At 41.6% G+C, this 11,014-nt stretch overlaps 1 protein-coding gene across 1 annotated transcript; it reads left to right on the top strand.

The window, feature by feature from the left end:
• Positions 1–1,139: 1,139 nt before the first annotated feature.
• IL17A (interleukin 17A) lies at positions 1,140–4,905 on the top strand. The gene is made up of 3 exons (XM_006056757.3): positions 1,140–1,413; positions 2,581–2,777; positions 4,117–4,905. The coding sequence occupies exons 1-3, from the start codon at positions 1,387–1,389 to the stop codon at positions 4,352–4,354; spliced, it is 462 nt and encodes a 153-aa protein (XP_006056819.1). The 5' UTR covers positions 1,140–1,386; the 3' UTR covers positions 4,355–4,905.
• Positions 4,906–11,014: the final 6,109 nt, after the last annotated feature.

Below are 11,014 nucleotides of genomic sequence, written 5' to 3'. Positions count from 1 at the left end.
GTGGGTAACAGTCTGAGTTAGAGGAATGGCAGTAGGTTTGGGAATAGGAAATAGATGTGAGAGACAAAGTAGCTGCTAAGATGGCTACCTGATCACATGTAGAGGAGGGACGGGGAGTTCACATTGACTCCATGTCTCCAAGGGTAGGTGGTGAGGTCAACAGCAGAATCAAGGAAATCAGGGCAAGCTGCATCCCACTTCCTCTTCCATCTGTAGCTGCTTAATCCACCAAGGTCATCCATCTAACATTACCCCTGAGATTCAACTGTTCATGGTCTTCCTCAGTGATTGGTCAGGATCTGTCTAGCCAGGAGAACATCCCACTGCAAAGAAGGGGCAGAGAGAGGGTGACATGACCCCAGCCACATCTACATCCCTCATTTTATCATCCTTGGGATAGACGTCAATATTCCCTAGGAGAAGCCTTTCTCAAGGACCTGAAATCAAAGTTCACCTTACTTAGAGAGTGGAGAAAAAGAAGGAGGAACAATTTCCTTCTCTTTTTCCTTCTTATCCCCCATCTCTCCCCTCCTTTCTTGTTGTTATCATTGTCTGCTCTTTGCTGTCCTTCCTTTCTCTACCCTCCCCACCTTCCTGCAGTCTCTACCTCCACTTTCAACTCCCCTCTTTGTCTGACTACGTTCTCATTCCTTCTTCCTCCTGAGGAAGTTGCTTGGTAACATGCAGTGTTAGACATGTCTTTGATAGTAAATCTCATGTCTCTCAAATCTGGTTATTTGTTCCTCAGGCAGAGTAGATGTTGAACAAAGCAGGTGTTAAATCAGTGAAATAATATATCCTGTCATCACGAAATTATGTATTGGTCTTTTGTTGGTTTGTTTATATGGCAAGACCTTGAGTAGTTTCTGGAATGATGCCCACCACACCTGGCTAGGAAATCTGGTGAGGAAAGGCACTATAGAATGGGAAATCAAGGCATATGGCAGAAGAAGACTGTCAGAAGTTTGAATGTGATGCCAAACTTTTATTTCCCTATGAACTGTTAAAAGAGAGAACATCTTTTATGGCAGCTTCATGCTTGCCCACAAGTAAATAATTTCTCGGTCTCCACTCAGCCTCTGACAAGTCATAGATCCTTGAAGAATGAAGAGAGGACATGGTCTTTAAAAAATGGATTTCTGTTCTTCCCATTATCCTTCAGAAGCAGATTATTACCCGTCACGAAGGGGCGGTTTTTCTTTGACCTCATTTTGGGATGGAACTTTTAACCAAAATGGTGTCACCCCTGAACTCACTCCGACACGCCAACGCAAGCGACCACAGAAGGAGAAAAACCCTATAAAAAGAGAGAAGATAGCACTACACATTGTCCATCTCACAGTGAGCACAAGTTCATCCGTCTACAGTGAACTGGAAGGAACTACCATGGCTTCTATGAGAACTTCGTCTATGGTGAGTCCTGCACTGATGTGTGATTCTCTTCTTGATTTAGGCCAGATCAATTTCTGAACTGCGGGCATGAAATTCTGGATTCTAACTATGGAAATCCAAGAATACAGCCTATATAGGATGGGAAATGAAACCCTTGATAGATATTTGTCATTATTTAGCATTTTCAAGAACTGGTGCATATCAGTTTGAAAGATGAGATTAAAACTGAAAGATAGATATACTGGGGCTAAACCACACACGAAGTGTCAGCGTGACATTGTGCTGTAAGACAGAATGCTTATTGAAAATCTGTTTCTCTGGGTACAAGGGATTTAATATAATTCTTCCACAGTGTTTTTCTTTAATTCAAAATAAGATGGGTCACTACCCTTGAAGATTTAATGTTTTGGCAGTGACTCTTCTTTCCATTATTGTATTATTATACTATAGTCTTGGTACACTAACCCTGTTTTCTTAGGTATGTTTCCCAGCTTTTCCAAATTTACATATATTGATTCTGTAATCAAATTGGGTTTCAAAAAAGATGCTTTAACAATATGTTAAAAACAGACACCTTTTAATTCTAATCTAAAGTTATACATGCGTCTTTTTTGAAACCCAATTTGATTATAGAATCAATATATGTAAATTTAGAAAAACTGGGAAATATACTCAAGAAAATATAAGGGGGTGTTGAGTTTGGGCTTGGACATTTGCCAGTGGTACCAACAGAATTTCTAACTGATTCCACATGGATTTTCTACAGCCCTTTATGTCTAAGGTGTGCATTCCCTTTTACGCAATGTTTCACAAAATGTAAGGGGAGATATCAATGATGTAGAAGGGCATTTCTTCCTAGAAAATCAAGGTCATTACCCTTCCAAAGACCTGAGAGTGAGGCATATACTGATATATTGATGACTTGCCCTCTTCACTAAAATTACTGTCAGCCAATGAATAATGTGGTTTTTCTACTTAAAAAAAAAAATGTTTAAAACTGGTAGAAATGCCATGGTTTTAATATCACTTTGGTCATCTTATCAGCTTTTCACTTAACATATTTGAAAATTTAGTATAGATTGTTCTGGACCATAGAATGTTCTCAACTATCAGCAATTCAATCATCACCACAGTGTATTAACAAAAACCATTGTAGTACTAACCCAATCTACCTCTCTCTCCATCCAGTCACTGCTACTGCTTCTGAGTCTGGTGGCTCTTGTGAAGGCAGGAGTCATCATCCCACAGAGTCCAGGCTGCCCACCTACTGAGGACAAGAACTTCCCGCAGCATGTGAGGGTCAACCTAAACATCGTTAACCGGAGCACAAACTCCAGAAGGCCCACCGATTATCACAAGCGCTCCACCTCACCTTGGACTCTCCAGTACGTAAGACCCCAGATAAAACCTCTGCATTCTTCTACATCAGAAGAACACATCAGACTGCCAGTTAAATCATCTGAGGGGGGTGATATTACTCATTCAGAATCACCTGTCAAACCTGGAACAGCCATTGTGCAAACCAGTGATTCTCTAACTTTGTTTCTACAGATTTCTTTCATAGATCACAGCTCTTCCCAGCCCATCCATAACACCTAGCCTATGAGTTCTTGATGTCCCCAGAATCCACTTAAATGAATGGTGGTCATCATTCTGATATTTATGACACCCCAAGTCTATTGTTTATTTACCCAAAAAAGAAACAGACATTTAGCATGGGAGATTAGTACTGGAATTCTCTTTCCCAGGGCTACCAGAGAATACCCTGGTAGAGTTTGTTGACAACAACAGTTAATTAACTGGGATTTTTGTGCTTTTCTTGGTTATATTAGCACTGGGAAAAGTGGATTAGCTACTGGATTAGCTTGAATCCCAGTAGAAGAAGTGTTCCATTGGGTGTTTCACCCTTTTTTGACTTAGTCTTGAATTACATCCCCAACAGACTGACATTCACTGTGTCTTTAATACATCTAGTGGTGGTGGTGGTGGTTTAGTCGCTAAGTCGTGTCCGATTCTTGTGACCCCATGGACTGTAGCCCACCAGGCTCCCCTTTAGACCCTATGATGGATCAAATACAAAATGCATTTTGATAATTTGATTTCAGGCAAATGACCTCAGTTATGTGGAGCCTACAGATCCACCTGTCTATAGGGTCTTTTCTTCTTACTTCTACTTACCAAGAATAGTTCAAATAAATTAAACTAAGTCCAATCATTCTCTCAGCCAGAGGAGAGGGAGAAGGGAAAGTTACAGAGGGGCTTCAGATATTGTTTCCAGCCCTTCCTGTCACCCATGGGCTCTGTTCCATCAGTGTGTTGTCAGATGAATTTGGATGCCTTTCTTGTTTCAAAGACAGACTTCATTAAGTCAGATTAACAGCTATCTCGTTTCTAGATGACTCTTAGTTTTTTTAATCTATCAAATGTACCCTAAAATAATATCCTTTATGACAAACTTAAATCCTTTCTGTAGTTTCAGTCTGTCTTCTTTTGTTTATTCTTCAAAGAACCTCGGAAAAGCTGATCATTGTTTCTTTTTTCTATAACACTTCATGGGCTTCCAAGTCCAAGTTTTTCCCAAATGGCTTGTTTTCCAGACTAATAGCACTTAGAGAATTTGCAATGCCTATCATGTCAATTGGCCTCCCTTTGCTTATTCCTGTTTGACTTCCTTACTGCTCTACCAGGAATTCACTTTCTTCCTGGCTTTTGTCTCCCCTGCAGCCGCAATGAGGACCCTGAGAGGTACCCCTCTGTGATCTGGGAGGCCAAGTGCAGCCACTCGGGCTGTATCAATGCTGAAGGGAAGGTGAACCATCACATGAACTCTGTCACCATCCAGCAAGAGATCCTGGTCCTTCGAAGGGAGTCTCAGCACTGCCCTCACTCCTTCCGGCTGGAGAAGATGCTGGTGGCCGTGGGCTGCACCTGTGTCACCCCCATTGTCCGCCATTTGGCTTAGGAGCTTTCTGCCTGACCCCTACTCCCCAAGTTAGTTAGGCTTCCTGGGGAGTAGACCCAGCCCCACTTCTAACTAACATCATTTATGTATTTAATAAGCCCTGAAATAACTCTGGGGCATAAGATTCCACTTTGATGTATTACATGCTTTATTTCCTATTCTTTTAAGACAAGTTTCCAGATTTGTGAATATTATTATTTAAAAGGTAGAACCTATATTTATATGAGCTATTTATGGATCTATTTATGTTTCATTAGTCTTTAGAAAAAAGGTGAAATATATGAGTGTCTGTTTTGCCTAGGGAAATCCTAGATAGGATTAAATAGCAGTTGAAAATTTCTGAGCTTGTACTACATCTATGGCTATAGAATTTTCTCTTGCTTGTCCCTTTGGAGTACATGACACAGCTGAAAAGAGATTAAATTTAGTTTCATGTTTATTAACTTAATTTTGTAAATTATTGAGGCATTACAAGAGAGACAGCAAGTCTAACTGCTCTATTAAACTGTTGTCATAAAAACAATTTGTAATAATAAAGTTTTGGGAAAAAATTTGCTTCTTTATTCTTTTCTCATTAAAATGTCTTCAGAGAGGCCAGAATACTGGAGTGGGTATCTGTTCCCTTCTGGATACCCACTGGAGTGGGTATCTCTTCCCAACTCAGGGATGAAACCAGGTCTCCTGCATTGCGGATGTATTCTTTACCACCTGAGCCACAAGGGGAGCCCAAGAATACTGGATTGGGTAGCCTATCCATTCTCTAGGGGATCTTCCTGACCCACGAATCAAACTGGAGTCTCCTGCTTTACAGGAGGATTCTTTACCAGCTGAGCTACCAAGGAAGCCCTTCAGAGAGGTCAGCCCTTTCCTATTTGGAACGGTATGCAAATTTATCAATAGAACAAAACAAAGCATGCCTTTGAGTAGCAATACCCTCCACCCACCCCAATTCCAGATTCTCAGTTTTACTCTTTTCAAAACAATAGAAGGATTTCCCTGGTGGTCTAATGGCTAAGACTCTGCGCTCCCAAGGCAGGCGGCCCAGCTTCAATCCCTGGTCAGGGAACTAGATCCCATGTGCTGTAACTAAAGATCCCACATTCTGCAACTAAGACCTGGAGCAGCCAAATAAATATTAAAAAAAAAAAAAAATAAAAGACAATAGACGATGGAGACCCTCATACTATTATCCAGTGCTATGGACACATGCACTCTGGAACAAATTAAGCAAATAAAAACAATGGCCTTGGGAAAATGACATATCATTGCTAAAAAACATACAGGAGGAAAAAAAAGATCCTCCCCAAAATAGGACCTGAGGTTTGGCAGGAAGGAGGAAGTTCTGGGAGAAAACATTGTTTTCAGACTAGAATGGCCTGTGTCTCCCTGAGCTCTGGCTGCTTTTGAAGATTAATGTCAACCAGAGACCTAGAAAAGAACATTTCTCTCTTCTCAGGCCATAACCCTAGAACAGCCCCTCCAGCCCTCGGCCTCTAATTCAGTGTAGTCCAGGACACTGAAAAGAGCCACTGGGGCAAAACAAACTTCAAGCATGAGAAAAGTTCAGCCTAAGTAAAATAAAAACCAAACTGTATTCAATTCCAGAGTAGTTTCATGTTTGAAGTCATAACCATATTTCCCCATCATGGCCAAGCATGTCATCTTGCCCTACTTCTGGGCAGCCCTGAGAATTCTCAAGCTGGTCCCACAGGCTCCCTGCTTCTCAAAAGACCACCTTCTGCACTACTTTATTCCCTATAAACTCCAGCCCCACCCAGAGAACCATGGCTTTTCTCTGCTTCTTTGCGAATTCCAAACCCAAGATCATCTTCTCCAGCCACGTCCTTCCAATGCTTCTGCACCCCGAGATCTTGAGTCTCATGACCATCTCCCATCATGGTCTTCATACAAGAGGTTCACTGGCAGCTACTACTGAAAGTGTCTCACAGTCTCTGCTTTAAAACCTCTCCTTAAAGTATTGTTGTTCATTTCTCTTGTTTTCCTTGAATAGTAGTGGTGAAAATAATTGGTGTTTTGCTTTGGGATGGAGGACGAGAAAATGGCATATACCACCACAGTTCTAAACCATGATTTCTCACTAGACTGTATTCCTGGGAATTTTGAGAGTGGGAAGAGATGGTTGCTTTCCAAGCCTCTTCTCCCCTGATATGCATTACTTTCATTTTCCCTTCATTTCCCTCAGTTAGCACCATCATTCACCCCATCACCTCTGCTGGAGATCTGTGAGGCATCCCTGACTCTCCCCTCTTCCTCTCTCTCACTCCTGACACCCACACATCCCCAGACTCATGAAGTTTCACTTCCTGAAAGTTCTCCACTTAACCCTTCCCCTGCCCAGGTTCAGGACTTCATCTTTTCTCGTTTCTCTCCTGCTATTGGAACAGCATCCTGCCTGTCATTGCTGCTGTTGCTCCTTTCCCTTCAATCCATCCTCCAATATCTATCTGTGGCACAAAATCAGACATGACACAATCAGACATAACCTGGCCCTGGTCCTGTCCTGTTTTTCATCTCATGTGACTTCCTACTTGATGTTTCACCCTGCCCTTATCAAGTCCTTGCTGTGACCACCACGCTGTCTTGACCTCAGTGCCTGTGTCATGGCCCCTCTGTCTTGTAGGCCTTTACCATCCTCTGTTTTCTCTGTTCATACCCTGCCAGTATGGTCTGAATGTTTGTGTCCCCCCAGAATTCAAATCCTAACCCCCAAAGTGATGGAATTGGGAGACAGGACCACTGGGGGGTCATGAGGGTAGAGCTCTTCCTGAATGAGATTGGTGCCCTTATTAAAGAAGCCCCAGAGAGCTTCTTCGGCTTCCCAAGTGGCTCAGTGGTAAAGAATCTGCTTGCCAATGCAGGAGACATTAGGGGGACAGTGAAAATATCCTTAACATTTTGAGGGGGTTAAAGGCAGTGGAACAGTGAAATACTTGATTTTAATTCTGGTTCTTTAGTTCTGGGGATTCTGATATTTTCCATTATTTTTTAAAAAATTGAGATGTAATTGACATATAACACTGTGTTCGTTTTGGGTATCAGTTCATTTCAGTTCAGTTCAGTCGCTCAGTCATGTCTGACTCTTTGCGACCCCATGAATCGCAGCACGCCAGGCCTCCCTGTCCATCACCAACTCCCAGAGTGTACCCAAACTCATGCCCGTCGAGTCGGTGATGCCATCGAGCCATCTCATCCTCTGTCGTCCCCTTCTCCTCCTGCTATCAATCCCTCCAAGCATCAGGGTCTTTTCCAATGAGTCAACTCTTCACGTGAGGTGGCCAAAGTATTGCAATTTCAGCTTCAGCATCGGTCCTTCCAATGAACACCCAGAGCTGATCTTTAGGATGGACTGGTTGGATCTTCTTGCAGTCCAAGGGACTCTCAAGAGTCTTCTCCAACACCACAGTTCAAAAGCATCAATTCTTCAGCACTCAGCTTTCTTCACAGTCCAACTCTCACATCCATACATGACCACTGGAAAAACCATAGCTTTGACTAGACGGTTTTGGGTATACAACATAATAATTTGATATATGCATATATCATAAAATGATTACCACAATGGGCTTCCCTGATAGCTCAGTTGGTAAAGAATCCACCTGCAATACAAGAGACCCTGGTTCAAATCCTGGGTTGGGAAGATACATACACTGGAGAAGGGATAGGCTACCCAGTCTAGTATTCTTAGGCTTCCCTTGTGGCTCAGCTAGTAAAGAATTTGCCTGCAATATGGGAGACCTGGGTCCAATCCCTGGGTTAGGAAGATCCCTTGGAGAAGGGAAAGTTTTAGGGGTACAACATAATAATTTGATATATGCATATATCAAAAGATGATTACCACAATAAATGTAGCTAAATTGATCATCACACATAGTTACAACTTTTTTGGGGGTAGGAATAGAACTTTTAAGATCTATTCTCTAAGCAACTTTCAAATATACAATACAGTGTTATTAACTATAATCACCATGCTATGCATTACAGTTCCAGGACTTCTTTATCTTGTAACTGGAAGTTTGTACCTTCTGACCATTTTCATTTATCTCAGTATTTTTTTTAATGTAAAATATCTTGCAAGTATGTTAAGCTTGTTTAATTTCTAAAAACAGTGGCTGACTTTATTTTTCTGGGCTCACTGCAGATGGTGATTCCTTGGAAGGAAAGTTATGATCAACCTAGACAGCATATTAAAAAGCAGAGACATTACTCTGCCAACAAAGGTCCGTTTAGTCAAGGCTATGGTTTTTCCAGTGGTCAGGTATGGGTGTGAGAGTTGGACTATAAAGAAAGCTGAGCACCGAAGAATTGATGCTTTTGAACTGTGGTGTTGGAGAAGACTCTTGAGGGTCCCTTGGACAACAAGGAGATCCAACCAGTCCAACCTAAAGGAAATCAGTCCTGAATATTCATTGGAAGGACTGATGTTGAAGCTGAAACTCCAATACTTTGGCCACCTGATGCGAATAGCTGACTCATTGGAAAAGACCCTGATGCTTGGAGGGATTGGGGGCGGGAGGAGAAGGGGATGACAGAGGACGAGATGGTTGGATGGCATCACCGACTCGATGGACGTGGGTTTGGGTGGACTCCGGGAGTTGGTGATGGACAGGGAACCCTGCATGCTGCGGTTCATGGGGTGGCAAAGAGTCGAACACGACTGAGTGACTGAACTGAATTGAACTGAATTTCTAAAAATAAAGAAGATATAAGCCTACATCCAGGAGGAAAATATAAAATACCAAATCAGGATCCAAAATTATATTGATGTCAGACTTATCCACATCAAACACCAGGAAATAATGGAGTAAAATCTTCAAAGTCCAGAAGGAGAGAAAGTATAGATCGACAGCTTCTGCTCAGACAAGACCTCTTTGATCATCAAATGATACATTTGTGAAGTTTTATTGAGTTATGCGCTTAAGAGCTGCACATTTCTCTGTATGCAATGGTTCAGTACGAATTTTGCTTAAGAAAAAAGAACAATGTCTAACATGTTGGTTCTCAATAAATAATTATCAAATGAAAAAATAAATGATTCAACCCAAAATGCTCCATCAAATAATATTCTGTGAAGTCAATCAGAAGTCTTTTTCAAGCATGTGAGGACAGATAAAAATTCTATGTGGGCATCTTCATGGTTAAAAACAACATTCAGAGATAGACTTTGGCTGACTGACAGATGAATCAAAGCTAAGAATTCAGTAGCTCAAATGGACACTTTATTCTTCATACTCTTTATATCCTGGATCCCAGTGAGCCCTGAAACAAACTATTCATTGGATTAAGTCTAAATAATATTTATAACGATGTTATAAAAGCTTTTCAAGTGAGTCAAAAAACCAAAAGAAATTGTAAAAAAAAAAAAAAAGGTAATATATCTTAAAAAAAAAAAAGCTAATAATAATACAATAATCATCAGCATCAAGATGATTGAGCATCAGCATCTAGATGATCTAGATCATTACCATCCTCTTAACCTGTGATCTAAATTCAGGGAACCAAGCCCCAAAATGGGAATGAAAACAAGGGGCACGATACAAAGGCAGAAAATTCCTCAGCTTCACTAAAGTGAGGTCAAAAGTTATCACTCCGTTCTTGGCTTTGATAAGTAGATGGTTTAAAAGTCACCTAATGTGATAAATAAGCTAAAATCTAAATGTAACCATCAGTCAGTGTAAACAAATCGTAAGATAAGTCTCCACAAAGGATGAAAGCCAAAAGCAAAGGCACAAGAAAATACTAGGGGGGAAAAACATGGAAAGTATAAAATAAGGAACAAAATGAGTAAACGTTTAAAATTCACCTCTTAAAGAACAGGATCTCAATTTGTTTTCATTTTTACTTTTGCATATCTAGACTATGAACCTGAGTACCAGACACACCCCTACCTCTGAGCCTTTGCTCTTGCTAGTCCCTCTGCCTGGCACGCTCACCACTAGAAACTTCACAGTCTTCCTTCCCCTCATTTGAGTCTTTGGGCAAATATCACCTTCTCAGTGAAAGTGTCTCTGACCCCCCTGACACTCCCTCTGCAACTTCCCTGATTTAATTTTCTTCAATAGCATTCATCTCCTCCTAAGACACTATTTTGGGGCTTCTTAGGTGGCTCACTGGTAAAGAATCTGTCTGCCAATACAGGAGAGGCAGGAGACACAGGTTCAATCCCTGGGTTGGAATAATCCCCTGGAGTTGTTCAGTCACTCAGGTGTGCCCGACTCTTTATGACCCCCATGCACTGCAGCACGCCAGGCTTCCCTGTCCTTCACCATCTCCTGGAGTTTGCTCAAACTCATGTCCGTTGAGTCGGTGATGCCATCCAACCATCTCATCCTTTGTCATCCCCTTCTCCTCCTGCCTTCAATCCTTCCCAGCATCAGGGTCTTTTCCAATGAGTCGGTTCTTTGCATCAGATGGCCAAAATATTGGAGCTTCAGCTTCATCATCAGTCCCTCCAATGAATGTTCAGGATTGATTTCTTTCAGGATTGACTGGTTTGCTCTCCTTGCTGTCCATGGGACTCTCAGGGGTCTTCTCCAGCACCACAGTGCAAAGGCATCAATTCTTTGGCACTCAACCTTTTCTTGTCCAGCTTTCACATCCATATATGACTACTGGAAAAACCATAGCTTTGTCAGCAAAGTA

Source organism: Bubalus bubalis, chromosome 2 (assembly GCF_019923935.1).
Source record: "Bubalus bubalis isolate 160015118507 breed Murrah chromosome 2, NDDB_SH_1, whole genome shotgun sequence".
NCBI classification, from domain to species: Eukaryota; Metazoa; Chordata; class Mammalia; order Artiodactyla; family Bovidae; genus Bubalus; species Bubalus bubalis.
This window is presented reverse-complemented; position numbering and strand designations above follow the sequence as displayed.

Coding starts and splice junctions, on each gene's coding strand:
- IL17A (XM_006056757.3), top strand. CDS start 1,387: ATGGCTTCTATGAGAACTTCGTCTATG. Junction 1,414..2,580: donor CTATGAGAACTTCGTCTATG/GTGAGTCCTGCA, acceptor CTCTCCATCCAG/TCACTGCTACTGCTTCTGAG. Junction 2,778..4,116: donor ACCTCACCTTGGACTCTCCA/GTACGTAAGACC, acceptor TCTCCCCTGCAG/CCGCAATGAGGACCCTGAGA.